At 48.0% G+C, this 20672-nt stretch overlaps 1 protein-coding gene and 1 long non-coding RNA gene across 2 annotated transcripts in view; one reads left to right on the forward strand and one right to left on the reverse strand.

The window, feature by feature from the left end:
- The window catches only part of MDGA1 (MAM domain containing glycosylphosphatidylinositol anchor 1), a 151537-nt gene extending 133537 nt beyond the window's left edge, over positions 1-18000 (reverse strand). The window contains exon 1 of the mRNA XM_061365967.1: positions 17726-18000. Within this exon, the coding sequence (XP_061221951.1) occupies positions 17726-17852 (127 nt within the window). The 5' untranslated portion in view covers positions 17853-18000. The remainder of the gene's footprint in view (positions 1-17725) is intronic.
- LOC133218993 (uncharacterized) lies at positions 17236-19790 on the forward strand. The gene is made up of 3 exons (XR_009727319.1): positions 17236-17647; positions 17800-19420; positions 19618-19790. It is a non-coding gene; the product is annotated as an uncharacterized LOC133218993 (long non-coding RNA).
- The last annotated feature ends 882 nt before the right edge of the window (positions 19791-20672 follow it).

Consider the following 20672-nt stretch of genomic DNA (forward strand, 5'->3'; position numbering starts at 1 on the left):
ACAATCTGACTGAATGCGAGTCCACTTGATGGTGGAATTCAGGATCTTGTGTGGCAGGGCCAGTAGAATAGCAAGTAGAATTGCAACCCTGGACTTTAGCAGGGCAAACTTTGGCCTCTTCAAGCAATTGCTAGGGGAAATCCCATGGGCTAGGCTGCTTGAAGGTAAAGGGGCCCAAGATAGTTGGTTGACGTTCAAGGACTGCTTTTTCCGAGCTCAAGATCAGAGCATCCCGACACATAGGAAGTCAAGGAAGAGGTCAGGAGACCTGCATGGCTAAATAGGGAATTGCTGGGTATGCTAAAGTGAAAGAGGAGAGTTTACAGGTCATGGAAGGAAGGGCTGGCCACTTGGGAAGAATATAAGGCTGCTGCTAGAGGATGTAGGAAAGCTGCTAGGATGACTAAGGCCTCCTTGTAATTAAAGCTAGCGAGAGGGGTCAAGGACAGCAGAAAGAGCTTTTTCAAATACATGGCAGATAAAACTAACACCAGAGGCAATGTAGGCCTGCTGATGAACGGGACGGGTGCCCTGGTGACAGAAGATACAGAGATGGCAGAGTTACTGAATGCCTTCTTTGTCTCTGTCTACTCTGCCGGAGGCAGTCCTGAAGAGCCCTGTACCGCTGAGACCTCAGATGAAGACAGGTCAACGGAGCGGTCTGCCTTAGTCGATGAGGAATGGGTTAAAGACCAGTTGAGCAATCTGGACATCCATAAATCCATGGGTCCAGATGGGATGCACCCGCGGGTGCTGAGGGAACTGGCGGAGGTCATTGCTAGACCGCTCTCCATCATCTTTACCAAGTCTTGGGAAACGGGAGAGGTGCCTGAGGACTGGAGGAAAGCAAATGTCACTCCTGTCTTCAAAAAGGGCAAGAAGGAGGACCCGGGTAACTATAGACCGGTCAGCCTCACCTCCATTCCTGGGAAAGTGATGGAACACCTTATCCTTGGTGCCATCCTAAGGCATATCAAGGATAAGAGGGTTATGAGGAGCAGTCAACATGGCTTCACCAAGGGGAAGTCATGCTTGACCAATCTCGTAGCCTTTTATGAGGAAATAACGTGGTGGATGGATGATGGCAGAGCGGTGGATGTGGTCTACCTTGACTTCAGCAAAGCGTTTGACACAGTCTCCCACAGCATCCTCGCAGCTAAATTGAGGAAGTGTGGTCTGGATGATCGGGTAGTGAGGTGGACTGTGAACTGGCTGAAGGAGAGAGAAGCCAGAGAGTTGTAGTCTATGGGGCGGAGTCTAGTTGGAGGCCTGTATCTAGTGGAGTGCCTCAAGGGTCAGTTCTGGGACCAGTATTATTTAATATATTCATCAACGATTTAGATGAGGGAATTGAGTGTACTATCAGCAAGTTTGCTGATGACACTAAGCTGGGAGGAGTGGCCGACACGCCGGAAGGCTGTGCTGCCATCCAGCGAGACCTGGACAGGCTGGAGGGTTGGGCGGGGAATAACTTGATGAAATATAACAAGGGAAAGTGCAGAGTCCTGCATCTGGGCAGGAACAACCCCAGGTTCCAGTATAGATTGGGGAACGACCTGTTAGAGAGCAGTGTAGGGGAGAGGGACCTGGGGGTCCTGGTGGACGACAGGGTGACCATGAGCCGACACTGTGCCCTTGTGGCCAAGAAGGCCAATGGCATCCTGGGGTGTATTAGAAGGGGGGTGGTTAGTAGGTCGAGAGAGGTCCTCCTTCCCCTCTACTCTGCCCTGGTGAGACCTCATCTGGAATATTGTGTCCAGTTCTGGGCCCCTCAGTTTAAGAAGGACAGGGACCTGCTGGAGAGACTCCAGCGCAGGGCAACTAAGATGATTAAGGGAGTGGAGCATCTCCCTTATGAGGAAAGACTGAGGGAGCTGGGTCTCTATAGTTTGGAGAAGAGGAGATTGAGGGGTGACCTTATTAGTGTATATAAATATATAAAGGGGGAGTGTCACGAGGATGGAGCCAGGCTCTTCTCAGTGGCAAACAATGATAGGACAAGGGGCAATGGGTGCAAACTGGAACACAAGAGGTTCCACTTAAACTTGAGAAGAAACTTCTTCTCAGTGAGGGTGACAGAACACTGGAACAGGCTGCCCAGGGGGGTTGTGGAGTCTCCTCCTCTGGAGACATTCAAGACCTGCCTGGACACGTTCCTGTGTAACCTTATCTAGGTGTTCCTGCTCCGGCAGGGGGATTGGACTAGATGGTCTTTTGAGGTCCCTTCCAATCTCTAACATACTGTGATACTGTGTGATACTGTAATCTGGCTGCATTTGACAGAAAGAGCCTAGACTCACAGCAACTTTGGAGGCTTGTACGGACCCACACAGCTCCACCCCATACAAGATAGTTGGAAAATAAAATTCAAAGCAGCAAAGGCAGGGCAAAAACTTATAGCACTGCTCAGACCCTTACATCTTCCACACAAACACAGCCACCACAAACTAGCCACGAAAACAGGGGGTGGAGAAGGACAGAAAGCTGTCATGCAAGGCACTCCCCCACGGCTGTAAGGGAAGCTTCCATTCCTCACTCAGCTGCCCTGCGCCACCAGTCTGTTCCTAACTCATTAGAAGTCATCCATTCAAGTTACAATCAGGAGAGTTAAACTGAAAATATCGACCCTCCCAAGGAGTGGCCAGTTAGAAGCACTGCTGGTCAAGCCACACACACAAACACCATGAGGCAGACAGCAAGAGAAAGGGACACAGGCAGAGCACTCCGCTGTGCCGAGCTCTTCAATCACCATTCCCTTCAGCAGGTGACAAAGATTCTCCGTGCTTCTCCAGAAGCTTTCAAAAGCTTTGTGGAAGAGGGTCAGGAAAATACCCTTTGCCAGCACCATTCCTGCTACTTAATCTTATTCATACAAAAAGATCAAACCAAGGTTCCAGCTGCCTTTTGATATAGCTCAGTATAAAGGTATCGCTGGCAGCATTTCAGTGCTGGTTGGTTTTCCCTTGCTGCTGCTCCAGTGGTAGGAATTGCCATTGTATTTGGATATTTGCATGCAGGGAAGCAGGGGAGAAAGGCTTTCTTCAGTTGCAGACCTCTTGCAGGATTGTGTTGACATACTCATTTTATGTGCAAAAGCATATAGACTTCCTTTGCAAAGCCCTGTCTCACAGAGCCAGTGTGTGTATTTAAACTAAGTGATAATGTATCCCTTTAATACAGCTTTTATTGTTCAAACAAATATTATTTTAAGCAAAGTGAATTCAGGAAGGATTCTGAAGTGAAACAACAGGAACTGAGGAAAGAGAGGAGTCAGAGGGGAAGATGGTTGGGACAACGGAACAACGGCTCCCCACTATGACGCCCTGATCTCCAGAGCCAAGTGAGATGCTGAACACTAGCTCTATTTATGTCCTTTCCTTCTAGCTGTACTTTTTATGGCCTCCAGAAAAGTTGGAGACTAAATGTAGGTGACAAAGGTGAGGACAAAAGATTTTAACCAGTGTAATGCAATTAAGCACAAAAAAGGGAAAATACCTCTTATCCCAGCACAACAATCCTGCAGGAAAGCCCAGGATGAGGAGCAGGAAAAGAAACCCAAACAACTCTTGCCAGCACCTCCACTTCACTTCAAGACAGCAAGTCACAGGAGCGACAAGCCTGCAGTCTCTAGGAAAGGATACTCAAGAAGGGTCACATACCAGAGAAAACAGTCAAAAAATTTTGGGGTAGGAAAAACTTTTCCACATTAGTGTAGACTTACATGGAGGCATAACTTGATGAGACTTAGGCTAAAGCTCAAGTATAATAAGAATTATCCCATTCTGGAATAATCACAAGCATAATCCGAATCCTCCAGAATGATGGGTTTTGAAACCAAACTATCCAGACCCTTTTCAAGCCAAGGAAACAAGGAATCCACCATCTCACAGAGTGGATACAAAAATTCAGTGACTATGGAGCTTGGCCTCTCTGGCAGCACATTACCCAGCTAGCCCAAGTCTCAAGGCACTGCACTCTGGCTATACAAAACAAGCATGCTTTATGAAGTGGGTTCACACTCAAGGATTTTCTGTGCTTTGATGACAGATCCGCTGTCAGGTTCTCCAACAGCAGCTTGCCAAATGCAGCTCAGGGGCTGCCTGAGACAGTGGCAGCAGCTCAGTGACCACAGCAACCAGCCGTCAATGAGAAGATGCTCATCAATGCATTAAAGTAGAAACTGCCACAAAGCTAAAAATGTTTCAAGTCAAAATTTAATGGAGCTGGGTGGGGGGTGAGATTCGGATGACCGTGAATCCCTGTGAACTGCCAAGACAGGACACAATACGAAAACCGAGATTGCCTGTCTGTGCCTTCCCTTTTCACATCCAGATGCAAACACCTCCTGAAATTGCCAGCTTCACCTTTAGATCATCTGTTTGAGGCAGATAAATGGCACCACCTTTTATTTGCAGAAGCATAAGACCAGGAGAAACTGGCCTTTTTCTGAAGTTTTAAGGCTTTAAAAAAAAGGACAAAAACCAACCAACCAACCCACAACAAACACCACCAAACAGACTTGGCTTACATTGAAGCCTTTAAAAAAAAGTCATAAAGGAATACTGACAGCAACATGATCCAAGCCATTATGAACAGCATTTCAGGCTAGCATTTTTACCAGAGCAACAGCTCAACTGGATTTAACTCCCTTGCCTTAGAATTAAAATGCTATCTACATGAGTAGCACAGCAGAGCCAAAAATTGTAGCCAGGAAAGTGAATCCTCTAAGATTTTCCCCACAACCTGCTTCTAACGTCTGTTTTCCTGGAGGATCTGGAAGAGCACAACCGTTCCTCCCGGCCAGAGAGCAGCAGAGGCTGGAGTCAGAGTCTGGCCAGCAGCTTTTACTGGTGGATCACAGGTATAACAGCTGCCTGCTCACAGCACTGTACCTGCATAGCTTCCTTCTGGGCTGGCAAGCAGTCACCTTGTCTCAGAAGGCAAACAGGTATGACAAGGCACATGCAAGAAGTAAGAATTTATATCAACAAAAATCCAATCAGCCCAGTATGCCTCAAAAACTAATTACAGTGAATAACTGGATCAGACAAAAAAGGAGAAATAATATACAGGAAAATGCAGAAGAGTTATTTGGCAAATGAACTCCTTAATTATGAGCTATCGCCCTTTTTACATCACCCCTGGGTGTGGGCTCCAGCCTTGGTATCGCCTACAGCTGTTTCCCCACAGACAACAGCAATGTTCACAGAGCATCCAGGACCTTAAAAAGAGTGTATAGGAGTACATATGCAAATTCTCCAGTTTCTTCCAACAGGGGTGCTAAGACTGTCCCCCTTTTACATGACCCTGGAATTACAGCTATCACCCTTGGAGATGTGCAATCCTGTTCAGGCAAGGCTTCTGCCTGGTGTGAATGGCTGTTCTCACTTGCTCTTCCAATCCCTCATTTTCAACAGCAACAATGTCATGGGTATTATCATGAGGCCAATGAAAGAGAAATATTCCCACTCCTAGAATTTACACACCATCAACAGCATCCGTTCCTTTTCTCTCTCTTTTTTTTTTTTTTTTAATCTAGCAATAGCTAGACACATTTCTTTCTCATTTCCCTGTCTACCTCGCCAAGCATATCACAGATCCTAGTACTTTTTAGCACCTTCCCCTGCTTCCTCCTTCTGCAAAGCTTTTATTTAGGCATTACAAGCAAAAAACTCATATAGTGTTTTCCTCCCCCCACCCTCCTCACTTACTACTTCCTCTAGACTTGCTTTGAGACAATCAAATGCAATTCTTAAATTAAAACCCTTTATTAAGAACTATCTCTGCTGGAGCTTTCCTGCACACTGTTCTGTGCAAGAAAAGAAAATTTGCAATGCTGTGATACAGGGTTTTCCCCTCATTTTTCTGTATTGCTCTTTTAAGTGTCTGTACAAAATGCCCTGCTGACCTATCTGAATTTGAGTGATATGCAGCTGATCTACTGTGTTTTACCCATGTCTCTTATCTAGAACTGTCTCCTTCAGCAAGCCATATGCTGCAAGCATACTTTGAAATGTCTCCATAATAATCTGAGAAGCAGCACTGTTTGTCAAATAGCACACAAACTACTGCTGGCCACTTGGAATAACCATCAGCCACAAGTAGGTACATATGCTCATTGTGATCTGCAAAAATCAGCATGGCATCTCTGCCAAGGCTTAGCAAATGCCAAAGTGGTTTCTAGTTTTGATAACTACCATTCACTTTGGCTAATTCCTCCTTTTACATGGAGCTTTAAGTGTGACTGCCAGGCACGAATATGTAACAAACTGCTCCTTTCAATTTGTTGTGGTGATATTCATGCCTTTTACCCAACATCCCAAAAATGAAAGATTTATGGTATTAATCATGCACATCGTAGTGAACAGTCAGTCTCTACTGTCAATTGCATTTTTCTGCTGGAACAAAGATGAAAGTCCTGAGCTGCTTATTATTTGACCAGCCAGAAGCTGAACTATTATTGTGCTATTTTAACCAAAGCTGGAACTTAGTTTCTATGGATAATGTCTTCAGATGCAGCTAACACGGTTCAGGAGCTTGACTATTCCATTTTGAAAAACAATCTAAAAACTTAATCACAGCTACATGCAGGGCTTGTCTACACAAGGAGTTAGCCTTTCAAAATTAAAGATTCATTCTAGACCTGTTGTCTAGAGGCAATCTTTCACCACAGTAAGCTGCATTAAACCAGCTTGCATTCCTGCATTGCAAGTTATGCTTGCCTGAAGGATGCCACAGAGCAAGAACAACCCCAGAATATGTCTTGCTACAGTTCACAACTCCTGGCTTGCAGCAGCTAAATTGCTGCAGCCCTCAGACTTCAAAACTGCACCCCACAATAAGCCACCTGCTAGATGTATAGGTTCACTACCCAGCTGCACAGCCAGGGTTGAGTATATTTGTTTGCATTACAATCCAAAAGCAAGTGCAGACATGGCGTAGGTGCCCCACAACTTCTCAAGGAGTTGAGGGCAGGATGTTGCTGCCAGGTGACTCTGGGTGCAGGGGGATGAGCACACAAAGCTCACTTGGGATGTTACATAATTTGGTGGGAGTACAGGTCAGGCTGAGCTCCACGCCATTACAGCTGTGCTGCGATCAGAACAGCTAATTTAAAGCTAGCTCAATAGTGCACCCACGAGTTACAGTTCTACTTTTGCGTAGGTATAGTGTACATGCACCTTAGTCAATTCATTTGCAAAAATATTCCCCTAATCCCACTGTCTGATAGCATTGGAAAGCTCCTGTATTGTATCCAGTTTCCAAGTATTCCTAATTTGTAGCAGTACCGGGAATAGCAAGGTGCCATCTTTCACTATACCTTAAAATAGGAATCTTCCCAACCTGCAGCTAACAGCACTGCCCAGTTCCGAGACCACTTCCAGAGATAAGGTGGTCATCTTAGTCAGCAATTATTTTGATGTCTGATCAAGATCATCCCCTTCTGAAACACATTTGTGAATTTTAAATGCTCTAAATACAAAAGAAATGTCTTTCTTTCAAAAACAATTAAAAAAATAATCACTGGCATCAATTCCTTTCAGCCTTCATTAGCATTTGGGAAACAAACACTAGAGATCACTTCCTATCTTCAGACTTGTAAGAAAAACAGGAATACGGTTTAGCACATACTTAAAATAACAAAACGTGTTGGAATATTCAGTTTTCTTTTGCTTCTTCAAAAGCTGTGTTCTGCTCTGATATCCAGCCTTATTTTAGAGCCATAGCTCCACCCTTGTGATCACAGCTTCCTCTGTCCCAGACACTTTCCCTTCATCATGTACCTATGATACGGTTCCCTGCTCCCCCCCTGCCCCATCCCAAATCCCTGCTCCTTCATGGCAAACACAGAGTTTTTGTTCTTTCCTTTGGTACCAGCAATAGTAATTTCCATTCACGACAACAGCTTTTCATAGTAAGAAATACCGCTTCTTTGATCAAGTGCAAAATAATTTAAACTGTTGTAGAATGAGCCAACTGATTCAGGAACTAACCTGGTCCAACAGCTCCCTCAGAGCAGCTTTTCAAGGCACCTGCAGATTCACGCAGAAAATCCATGTACGTACCCATGATTGAAAGATTTCTCTTTCTCTCCCAGTGTTGTGTACAGTAAGGCTCAGCTTCTAGAACACCTCAATTTATTTTATGCTCCAAAATAAATCCTAACCTGTGAGCAAAGATCAGCTAAATTAATAGTGAAAGACAAAATATGGTTTTGTTTTCTTATTAAAAAAAAAGCTTGATTCTGAGATAACTGTATCAGAGCCTCTTTTCAGTGGCTTATTGCTTCTTACTGAAGATGCATTTACCTTGGATCTGTCAGCAACAGGGATTGCACTTCACACCAATTGCACTTTACCAGAGAGAAAAGGATGGTTAAAACTTTGCTGATGTTCGATTCTCCATTCTGCCACAGGCAAATCACTTAATCTCCATCTTATTTCCCCACATGCAGAGTGGAATAACCGTAGGCAACAGAGGCATTGTAAAGGTGGAAGTTCATAGATATTGCCGTGATGGGAATCACATAAACCCACAAGAAATCCTACCTGCGCACTCCGAGAGGGATTTTCAGGGTCTTACCAACTGTGGTGGGAATGCCCCAGACCAGTTTTCTTAAGACCACAACTGGATTCACTTGACATGCAGGATAGTGAAGTCTCCCATACCCAAACTGGCTCTTGCTGCTCAGGTTACTTTTATGAGCCTTCATTCCTCACATTTCCACTATTCTGAGGGATGCTCTAAATCAGAATAATCTGACTATTAAGCTTAGCAAGAGGCAGTCACTCTTCACTCTATAAATGCTTTTTTCCACTGTGCAAGGCACAAAACAAGCACCAGAACATGAAACAGCATTTGCAAGGAAAAGCCATCTTGCCACATTTCTCAAACATCTGTCTGAATCACATCTTTTGCTTTTTATTTCATCACAAAGGCACACAAGAGATGCACGAGATTCCCATCCACATTTATTTTAAAACAATTTAAGCCAGTTAGTGAAGGACCATTTCCTTCTGAAACAGAAGCAGCAATGACAAGCAGCTACTCTTGTATAAATGTTCACCTGCAGGCATCCTAAAGCCTTTCTCACAGCTTGACTTTAGCTTTCAATGTTATGTCAGTTCTTCTTTAGGCAACATTTGCTAGTTTGCCTTTAGAAACTGCTGTTCTTACTGCACCTTGGTCAACTGCTATCCTCACCCTGCCATCATTTCCATTTACACAAACACAGCAAAAGTATATGCGTGCCATTCATACTACGCTACCACTCGCACAGGAGAGAAACCACAAGCCAGCACACCACAGCCAGATTCTTTAGTTATATCAATGATATCTCCCCTATGAAAGATAAAGCAAAGGAATAAGAGCCAATATCACATCCACTAGTGATTTGCACCGTGAGTAAAAGGAACAATAAGAAAACAAGAGGTTGGCCAGATCGATAAAAGCTGCTTGAGATCCTTGCTCACCAACCTTGCTGCACACTGTGGAGGTCTGCAGCCCAGTACAGAGCTGTGATCTGCTCACAGAGCAGCCCTGGTGACTCCAACTCCCAGGGCCACTCCAGCATCACAGCTGTCCCCAGTAGTCCTGCCTTATTTGCAGCCACTGAAATACACAACTATATCTATACTGCTGCTCATTACTAGCATGATACTAAGAACACAGAGTGCTTTACAGAAGCGTGCAAAGGATGCGTCCTCACAGGAGTTAAACATTAGTAGACATGAAGATTTTGGGAATACAGTCACATACTAGTGTAAGCATATTGTCTAGTCTAGAAGAACAAATAAAAAATGTAAAGAACTAATGATTTATAATCAGCTGTCTCTCTCTAGTTCCCTGATTAACTTCAGGTATCTCCCTTTGCCAGCCATGGGCAAGAGTATGCGGGCATTAAAACTAAAGATGTTAGTAGTCAGCAGCTGACCTGGGATACAGCACAGCCAGTATGCTGGTGCTAAGAACTACCTGTAGGCAGCCATAGTGCTCAGAAGACAACGCTGCACTAACCTGGGGCCTCTAAGTCATGGTTTTCTAGAGCCAAAGCACCAGCATCAATCAAATACCTCTGTTGTGGCACACTCAGCTCTGCTGCCTCACAGAGCCAGGAATATCTATCACAGTGCTAATGCCCTCACCTGAATACTCTAGAGATCCTGATAGCCAGCCACCTTGCCTTCTTTTCTCCTCTTGCGAGAGACAAAGCCATGAGTGAGGGTCCCTCTTGCCTCATACCTGTTCAGATTCTTGTAATGCCTTTAAACCCACTTTCTCTTTTTGAGAACCAAAACCAACCAAACAAAAATACCCAAACAAAAGAATCCCAAACCAACCACCACACAGGTATGTGAAGAAAAATGGAAATGGAGACTACAGGTGAAAGCTAATTGAGGATTGAAGAGACCTGCACTTACTTTATTGTATGGTCTTTTATGGGAAACAGACAACAAATGGCTTCTAGAAGGACAGGACAGCACTGTCCCAACTCCACAAAAGTATTACAAAGGGGAGAAAGGAAAACCAAAAGGATAAATAAGAAAGAAAGTAAAAAGATCCTGAACTGCTTAGGTACAACATGCCAGAGCTTTGGAGCACAAAACAAGCCAATGGGAGATGCAGAGCAGCATGCAAACAGCCAGTACTAAAAACCTGGGAGAAGCAGCAGCTCATTCCCGGGTGCTCACTCCCGCAAACTTCGCCCCCGCTCCCACTCTCGGGAAGGGGCCGGAAGCACGGACACACGGGTTACCCGAAGCACACCAAGGGGGCACCGGACAAGAGGCGCTGCCCACGGAGAACGCTTGGCGCTGACCAGACCCGCCGCCCCACGCGTGTCCGGTTCCCACTTCGGACACCCTCCGCCCCGGGAACAGGTCGCTCTCCCACCCGCCGCCGGGTCGGTGCAACGCTTCCCTCTGCCGGGCAGCGGCGGAGCGGCACGGCACGGCCCCTCCGCCCAGATGTGCCCCGCACATCCACAGCTGGAGGGGAGCCCGTAGGCAGGACGGCGGAGTACGGGCGGCTTCGCTGGCCTTTCCCTTGGGCAGGAGGGAAGGCACGAGTCGCCTGCAGCTGGCGCGCTGTGCCATCAAGGGAAGAAGCTGGGAGACAAGCCTGCCTTCCCGGCACAGGACATGGAAAATCTCAGCCTCGCAACAAGCCCGGTCACTGCTAACCTGTTGGCAACAGCCCTCCTCTGACTTAACTTTTGTTGAGCCAAGTTGACGCTCGGAAGCCCTCTTTCCTGGCTCCACCTCTCAAGTTCTTTTCTACCTCTTTAAAGCTGTTTTTTTATTGTCGGCTCCATTGGTTATCACACATTTAATTACTTCTTTTAAACACTAAGCCAGTGCTTGGCTATAAAACCCAAACTTCTATTGCTCCTTCAACCTCTTTTCCCTACTAAGGAACAGACTAAGGAACAGAGTAAAGCATTTTTGTTTCCAAAGCAAGTACTTTGGATCCTAACATGGGCACAGAGACCTGAAACATACGCATTCCCCTCTCCTACCTCTCTGCAGCACATCACTCTCTGGTGGATGCTGGAGGTCCTGCCAGATCTGCAATCTGCTGTGCAGACTCCATGCCGTATACCTCTTATTCCCCCACAAGATGTGGGGACATTGGCACATTTTCCCCGTCTTAATTTCAATCTGTGCAACACCAACAGACGATGATCAGCAAAAGGTAGCTGGGACATGGATACTTGATATGTTTACCTTGACTGCTTGAGAGCAGAAATGATCTCAAAGTCTTAACAGTCTGAGCCTACGTAAGACCTGGGTTCATAGCCTGAAGAAATCCACATTGTATTACCAGATGTGGGTACCCACAGCATCTCTGAAAACAAACCAACCATCTCCACTGTCTATTGCCTGGAAAGTTCATCTCCACAGTAAAATGCAGCCCCCTCTGAGGACACAATGCAGCAACCCCCCTGCCCAAACAATATTAATGTCTCACATACCCTCATGAGAGCTTCACCAGAGAACTGTCTCTCCAGAGAACCAGGTGACCACGGGACTTGGGTTATGCTGATTAAAGACAACTGTTGCAGGTGAGGTTCAGGACATTTGCACAAACAAAGAAGCACCCTCCAACTGGAGCAGTTTCAAAAAAGAAGGCTCAAGGCAACACCTCATCACCATGTTCCGGTATTTAACAGGTGGCTACAAAATAAATGGAGACTCGATTTTTACAAAGAGTGACATGGGAAAGACAAGGGGTAACAGGCACAGGTATTCCTGGTGAGATTCCAATTGGAGACAAGAGGAAACTTTTTCACAGTGACAACAATCAGCCACGGGAATAATCTCCCCAGGGAAGTGGTGGATTCCCCAACACCAGACACTTTTAAGATTTGACTGGAAAAGGTGCTGGGGCATTTACTTCAGGTCATGCTTTGCTTAGACAGGTTTGACCAGATGATGTTTGAGGTCCCTGTTCCAATCTGATATTGTATGATTAAGCTTTTCATCTCTCTTATGTATTGCTTTTGCCAGCACATTGGCATTGGGCAAACACAATTTCTCCCCAAGCCCCAAGTCTGCCCTCCTCATAATAAGCCATAGCCACGCAGGCAAGACTCTTAGCCACAGACTGTGCTTAATGAACCAACAGAGCATAGTGTGTGTGGAGGGAGGGACTGGAAGCCTGCAGTTGCACTATTCAAGCAAGCAGAATAGCAACAACTCCAGTGAAAACACAGGCAAAACACTGGGGCTTCTGGTTGATGTGAAGTGCCACAAGATCTCCGATTTACCAGCACGGAAGTCACTTTGTCTTGTTACTTAAAAATAAGAACAGCAGCCTCAGCAGCATAGCATCGCTTACTGCCACTTCTGAATTGCTGTCTGACTACTGAACCTCCAAGACAATCTGCTGCTGCATCTTCCACTTATTGGGAGCCACTTGCTGTACCTCCCTTCCTTCTCTCAAACTCATCTGAAATACATATATATATTTCAAAAAAAAAGTTCACGCCTGACATGGTGATAATTTTAAAAGCTATGCTGCTCATGTCAAATTATTCAACATCTGTCTTCATGTTCCCACAAAAATTAGCATAGGATGGTGGTTTCTGATGACACCTATAGTGAAATATTTTGACTTCTACCAACAAGTTGCAAACAACCTGTCAAGAGGATAATGTCAGTTTTCTAGAACTGCATATTAAAGCCAATTGAGGGCTTATCTGGTGTGAGAAGCTACTGACCTGACCTAAAAACAGAGGCTTGAGTGCCATGGTAGGGTGAATCTGATACACTACAGCTGAAGAACAGCAAAGCATCCTGAAGCACAGGACTGCACAGATTTAATGCCTTGACCTTAAAGAGCTGCTGAAGGGCTACTCAAATCTTGAACTGACCCAATCTTTTGGTGAGACTTTCTCTAGCCCTCCAGTTACAAAACTCATTCCTGTAACCAAAAGGCTACTGCTTAAGCTACCACAGATTTAAGGGCTGGACAACAAGAGGAAATGGCTGCACACAAAGGATATACACACACACACACACACACACACACACACATATATATATATATACACACACGCATGTATATATATATAGTTTGGAAGACCACTGTGCTTATGCATCACATTTTTCAAACGGAATGAGCCAAGAAGTGGCTCACAGGAACCAGCTCCACCACGAGCAATCTGCTCACCCATTTCTGAAGGCACAGGTGGTACACTGGGATAACACAAGAGAGCTGAAGAGCTCCATGTCTGGACTCCTGTTCCAACTGGCAAAACAGCTAGAGACAACAGCGGGGGGAGGGACTGATCCAGGTCACCAGCTCAAGGTTAACATCAGAGTGTGTCTGTGCCCCCAGAAACTGATAGCAAGACAGGCACACACACAGGTTGCAAGAGGAGAGTGCGAGGCATCCTGCATTGAAAACTCCAGGAAAAGAGGTTTACTTTACAGGTAAAAGGAGCAGGAAACAAATCGTGTCACATGTACACGAAGTGAAAAAGTGCAGATGTTTACGGCCTAAAGCCGGGTTATGTTTTACCATGACACTCCTCCATCTCAGACGCAAGAAATATTCTTTCACTAGATCTTTTGGCTGCCTGTAATGGCACTTCAGGGGTGATTCAGTGTGATGGTGTCTCTTTAAAGAGAGAGCTTTACTAGGTCATTTATTCCCCACCTCAGAGGCTAGGGCAAGATTACTCTGTATTGTGAGAGCTTCGCCCCCACCAGTTCCCAGCGCCTGAAGCAATGCAGCCCATCCAACCCTTCTGATCACCGTGCCAGACAGCTTTCCCTGCTGCCCCGCCTAAACCTCCTTTATTCCATCACCTTGCTGTAGCCCTTCATCAACATTGTGAAGACCGTTCCCAAAATGCCTCTTTCACAAGTGAATCATGAGAGGCACAGACAAAACATCCCAGGCTTATTTAGCGTGAAAGGCCACTGCTGAGCAGCTGGACTGTGCTAGCTGCAAGACAACCCAGAAATGTTAATTATAATCTGCACATAGAGTAAGCAAAGCAACAGCTCTGTGACAGAGCTACGCATACCCTGAAAGCTGCAAGGCCGACTAGACATACTCTTCCCTTTGGACACCACCCTTCCGCCCTCCCCTTTCAGTCTAATTTATAGTTTTTATAGTCTTTAACTCCAAGGCTGAAAGGGCAAGTCCCCTTTCTCCTTACCTCTTCCTCCCTCCCCACAAATTCTGACATTTCCTAAAGATCTGTTCCAGCTTGCTCCTCATCCTGACCAGCAGCATGAACACACCAGGACTGGAAGGCACACACAGTTTGGAAAATAGTGTCCTACAAAAGGCAATAAAAACTGCTTCTTGGCAGTCTGCTGAACTGCCTTCCCTATCAGGCCAGCCTTGTCTTGCTGCAACCAACAAGGCTGAAAGGGTGGTATCAGCTACAGAAGAGGGTTTCAGACACAGTTCAATCATTACAACAAATGCCTATTTATCTAACAAGCCTCTCCAGGTAGCAGGCAAAAAGCACCTTGCCTCCTAATTAAATTGCACCTCCATTGCAAATACTCCTTTCCCAGAAACCCCCTTACACACATTTTATTTACACCATTCATCTCAATAAGCCTCTCCAACAACTCCACTGTCCTACACAGAGGTCTTTTGTGCGCATCTATGTGGGTGTATTATTTAAAGGGTACATCAAATGGATAGTTTATCTTTTTTAATCTGATTTAATCTCATCAGATTTACTAAAGTAAAATATATTTATAGACCCATATAGATGCCTCTCCCCATCTCCATAAATAAATATTCAAAAGAACAGATCTGAAACATGATATTCAAGTTCCCATCATTTCTACGTTAAATGCCACATGATACCAACATTCACAACACTGAACACTTCAGTAAAGCTTAAAGCTATGGTGAGAGACTAACATTTAGGACAAACCAAAGTGGAGGGGGGTAGAAGGACTAGTTTCTAATCCTGCTTTATTTATCCTTGCAAATAAAACAGTATCAATCTGGCTCTGCTTGAGCCATCAATAACAGCAATCTTGCATGCAAGCAAAGAGCACTGGCTGCACAAGGCATGAAATTAGTCCAGAGCAGTGGACTGAAGGCAGGATTGGGGAAGACAATATGAAAACTATTAGTCACTGTAGAAGTTGCAGTGTGCTGGTTCCATGAGACACTGCTCTGGGCTGCACTCACCCACAGTTGCTTGTTAAGGCTTCTGATGGTCTCGGTAGTTTGAATAGGTAAGGGAGGGAAGAGGAGGGGAAAGAAGGGACTAGGTTTCTCCTTTGTGTAGTTAAATAGGAGAATAGATAGAAATAGTGTACCATTTTGGCTTAAAAGGATGCTTTCCTCTTAGTGCATGTCTATATCTGTGCTTTCTTTTGTATACAGCTTCTCCAATATCTTTCTGAGAGAAAAAGACAAAAACATTAGTAAGTTATTCTGAAGATCTAATTTAGCAGCAACTCTATCAAATGCAAGATCACTGAAGTGGATGAAAAAACACAACAGGCAACCTTCTAAAGCACATTTAAGCAAAATGAAGTTTAAGCTCTGTTCCCCTGGCTGCTATGCTGAGCAGAGAGACCATTCTACAGCAAGTGACAGCTACTCACCAGCGAGTACACTAAAACACAGTAACAGAAGTTCAGCTAGAAACAGATTACCTGTTTTAAAGGATTGAATAACCTGCCCTGACCAGGCTTCTTTACCACAAACTCATTCTACTTCTCATCTTTCCAGCCTTCAGAGGGTACTAAAATTTTCCTGTGGACATGCAGACTGGGAGAAAATCCATATACTGGGAGGAAGAAGCAATAAAACAAGAAGCCAAACACCCTCTATTTAAAATGGTTATTTTACAAAACGGACCCAAAAACCAACTAACATCCCAGTCCTCAAGGAGAAAGGAGGAATTGTTTCCATTAAAGAAATACATGATTAAAAAGTGACCTACAAAGACTTACCCATAGTCAGTGAGACTGAACTGATCTTTGCCAGAGCTCACACAAGAGACTGGCTGCGTGCTGTTAGAAAAGGGGGAGCGGGGGGGCTGGATTCTCTCACTGGGGTCTCTCTTTAGAGCTCAGAGAGCTTGGCTCGTTAGAGGCAGAGGCATGCCTTCCAGAAGGACTTTACAGCAGCGCACAACTGAGTTGTAAGCCAAGATAAAGCCGGCTTGTTATAAGAGGCAAGTCTTGTGGGTTGCTTTTATTTATTTTTTCCCAGTGTATTGGAAATGCAGATCTTGTAAAGCAAGAATCAAGACAGGGCTGGCAGAGGGAAGGGGGGGCTGTGCGGCTGGATAAAGTGAATCCCGGTTGTTCTCTCCACCCAGGGCTTGTGCTCAGCGGGGACAGGGTGCCGTCCCCAGCCTCTGCTGCCCCTGAGGGGCAGTGGGAGCCAACCTCTCATGGCGGGGGGAGGGGGACGACCTTCAAGATTGCTATTTGCCACCCTGCCTGCAAGCAAGGAGAGGAAATAAACACCATTGTAATAATAATAACGATGATGATGATGATAACAAAAAAGCCAAGCAGCTCAACACCAGCTCTGGCACGGACCAGCACCACCAACACACACTCACGATCTGAAGAAGAAAATGGCTAGCAAAGTTCAACAGGGTGCAAAAGCAGCCTCAGCCCTCCCACCCCGGGAGGGAAGGGAGCCCAGCGGAGGTCGCCGTGAGGCGGACGGAGCCGAGCCAGCCCCGCCGAGCCGGCAGACCCTGGCAACTCGGCGAGCGGGCTGCCCCGGCACCAGGCCCCGGCGAGGCAGCGGCGGCCGCCCTTCGCTGTGCTTCCCCGTGCGGTGCTCTGGCAAGGAAGAAAGCCCACAAGGGCTGCGCAGGGAGGGGATACCCAGGCTCCCCCTGCCCCAAAGAAACTGCATCTCGGAGTGCTCCCAGCGCCGCGCCGCCGCGTTTCGCACGGCATCAGCGAGGCGTCCCCAGGGGACAGGGCCGGGCCCGGGGGTCGTTCCCGCCCGCGGCAGCTCTCTCATGCCCGGCTCCCATCACGACACCTCGGCGGGCTCCTACACCGGCGGTGCCAGGGGTTACAGAGAGAAATTATGAAGTAGCTACAGGCGCTGGAAGCCCTATTGCTGCATAAATCTCTCCGCTCGGGCTGCGACGAGCTTCGCCAGCATCATTTACTTTCTCCTGCAGGTGCTTTTTAACTTTGATCCCACCGCCGTTGTCTGCGCCCTCACCTCCCCAAACAGCGACCGCGACAACCTCTCTTACCGTAAACCCCTTGTCCCCTGCTGTATACCGGCACCAGAGACAGGAATAAAACCCAGATCATCTCCATCTTCAAGGCAGAGCCTTCATCGCCGGCGAAGAAAAGCAGCCAAAACAGCCCAGGCAGCATCCGGCGGGGGAGCGAGAAGCAGACGAAAGCCTCCCGGAACGCCGCCCCATGCGCCCGGCTTCGCGCCGGGCAGCGGCGCCCCTCGGGCAGAGGGAGGGACGGGGAGGAACCCCCGAACTCCCCCACCGGGGCCGCCTGAGGATGGAATTAAAAAAAAAAAAAAAAAAAGGAAGGAAAATAAAAATAAAAAAAAAAAAGGAAGGAGGGAACGAGGCAGAGAGGAGAGGAGGGCAGGAAAGCGGGGCGCTGCTTCCCGCTTCCCCTCGCCAGGTTCTCGAGGGTCTCCAGGAAAACGGGCAGCCGCGCCCGCCCGCAGGGGGCTCGGAGAAGCCAGCCCGGGGCACCGGGCAGGAGCGGGACCCGGCAGCCTCCGGCCCCTGAGGGAAAAGGGGGTTCTTTGTTCCGTGGGATCTGCCGAGCGCTGCCCCAAGTGCTGCCAACTGGGGCCAACTTGGGAGAGTCTTTAGCCTTCCTCCTCCTCCAAGGCTCTGTCCGCAGCCCCAGGAGCAAACGGGGAGAGGGAGGTGGAGAAAAAGGGGGGAAGGAAGGGTGGGGGTAGGAGCCAGTTCCTGAAAGGCGGAGGGAGAGGTAAGTGATGCTCTCTCCTATTTTCCTGATCTTCTAGGGAGGGGATTGTTGTAATTAATCAAATCCAGGAAGGATTTTTTTTTTTCTTTTAGAGCGGCTCCCAAGAGCTTCCCCAGATGCACTGCATCGCCCCAGCCAGCCTGAAGGGAGAAGCAAGAGGGGAGCAGCCAGAGCACGCACCCTCGCCCCGCCTGCTTCTCAGCCAGGCTTTCTTCGCCTCCACCCCAGCCTGACAGATCCTTCTCCCTTCAAAACTTTCTCTTATGTGGTGTGCCGGCTTCGGGTGGGTGCTTTGCCTCCGCTGCTTGCTTGCTTGCTTCTCCCGCCTCGCAGGCGATTTGCGGCTCTGGAGGGGTCCGCGTCGCACTCCCTCTACGCGGCTGCCGGAGCTCCCGGTGGGAACTAACAGGGGCTGCAGCTGGGAGGAGTCTCCGAGGAGGGCCACGAAGCTGCAGAAAGTTAGGTTACTCCTGCCAGATGCCAGCTGGAAACCGCTTGGCAGGTCCCTGCCCCACCGCTTCTTCCCGAAGCGCCAAAATCTTCTGCAAAAGTTGCCGGGAGCGTCACCGCTCCCCGACCATCCCTGGGGCGCTCTGTTCCGCCGGTCCCCGACGGGGCGGCCGGGAGGCACCGCACGGCTCCCCTATGGCCCCACCGGCCAGGCTTGCCCGTGGCAACCTCACCCTCCCTGCCTGTCGTTCTGCCGGCCGCACCGTGATTTCCTCCCCTTTGGCTTTCCAGGTTTTCTCCTCCCCTCTTCACCGTTTCATTCCTCTTCAGTTAAAAAAAAATAAAAGGGAGCCAATTAAAGCAGCCGTGCTCTGCAAAGCCCTGCCTCCTGCCCAGTTCTGCGAGCCTCCCCTCTCCCCGGCCCAGCTAGAGACAGCACCGCCGGGCTGGGGAGAAAAAGGGACTTGCTTCGGGCGGAGAGATCAGCCGTCAGCCCGGGGTCCCTCCATCCTCAGGACACTCGCGGCAAGGTCGGCTTCTCTCGGGTGGGATTTGAGATGTGGAAAGCCCAGGGGCGGCGGGGACCGGGGGCACGTCTTGGCGCTTGTACAGGCAGCGAGTCGGAGAGGGGGGGAAAGGAGCGCAGATTGCCGGAGGGGGTGGGGGGGTATCTCCAGTGCCGGCGATGGCTGCTACCAGCAAAGTTTTTTGGCCTCTCCCCCAGTAGGTTGCAGGTTGGTGGGGCTGCCTTGTGAATGCTGCTCGGGAGCGGCGGATCGGGGGGCTAAGTGCGGCGGGGGTGCTGTGCGGGACCCCAGCCCGGTGCATGGCTGCGGGAATCGGCGGTACTGTGGGGCTGTGCTAATGCTCGTCCATAAAATCCGGAGCGGGGAAGCTGCTCTTTCCTTTCCCCCCCCTTACACCCCCCTAACCCTAACCCTAAGCCTAACCCCCCCCGCTGCGCAGGGGCCGGGAGGAGACCTCCGTCCGGAGACCTCCGTCCGGGAGGAGGTCTGCTGCAGGAGATGCTGCCCGACCGCCCCGGTCATCCCGGTCATCACCACCAGCACCCGGAGCGACGATGCGGAGCCCTGCTTCGCCATCCTTACCTCCATCTGCTTTGCTGGGGGTTAGGTAAAATGGCTCTTCAACTACGCGTGGGCTCGGCGGTCCCACGCCGCTCACTGTGCTGCTCCTTTGCGCGGTGCCCCGCGGCACTGGGGCTACCGGCGGGAGCTCCACCAGGAGGGAAAGCGGACGGGAAAGAAGCACTGGGTCGCCATGTGAACAAGCCACTCTCTGGATAAAAATGTAATTAAAAACTTAACAATAACAATATTGAACAATATAAGATATTGAAAGATGTAATAATCTATAATATTGAAAGCAACCAGCCAGGGAGGGGCTGGTTGCTGAGTCATGTTCTGAAAACCAAACAATTAATAGATACAGCCGCTAACTAGTAAGCTGTTATTCCTACTGTAAGCGGTGCTCAGCGGGAGAGGAAAGCAATAACATGCACCAGGACAACGGCTTTAGGGACACAGCAGCTTTCCCCAGTGACCAGCATCTCCTCATGTGGGAGGCAGGGCAGACAGGTCTCACACTGGACCCTATTCCCTCAGTTCTCACGATGTCGCCGGTATAGAACTGCTTTGTTAGATTGTTTGGGTTTTATTCCATTTATATTTTACCCCCCCCCCCCCCCAAGCTAAAAGAATATTTGCCAAGAAACTGTGGCACTCTGAGGTGTCCTTTCCCAAGATGATAGCATGCAGCAGG

This window comes from Neopsephotus bourkii, unplaced genomic scaffold, assembly GCF_033783945.1.
Source record: "Neopsephotus bourkii isolate Nb327-2 ecotype Australia unplaced genomic scaffold, CSIRO-AGI_Nbou_v1 NB_1292, whole genome shotgun sequence".
NCBI lineage: Eukaryota > Metazoa > Chordata > Aves > Psittaciformes > Psittacidae > Neopsephotus > Neopsephotus bourkii.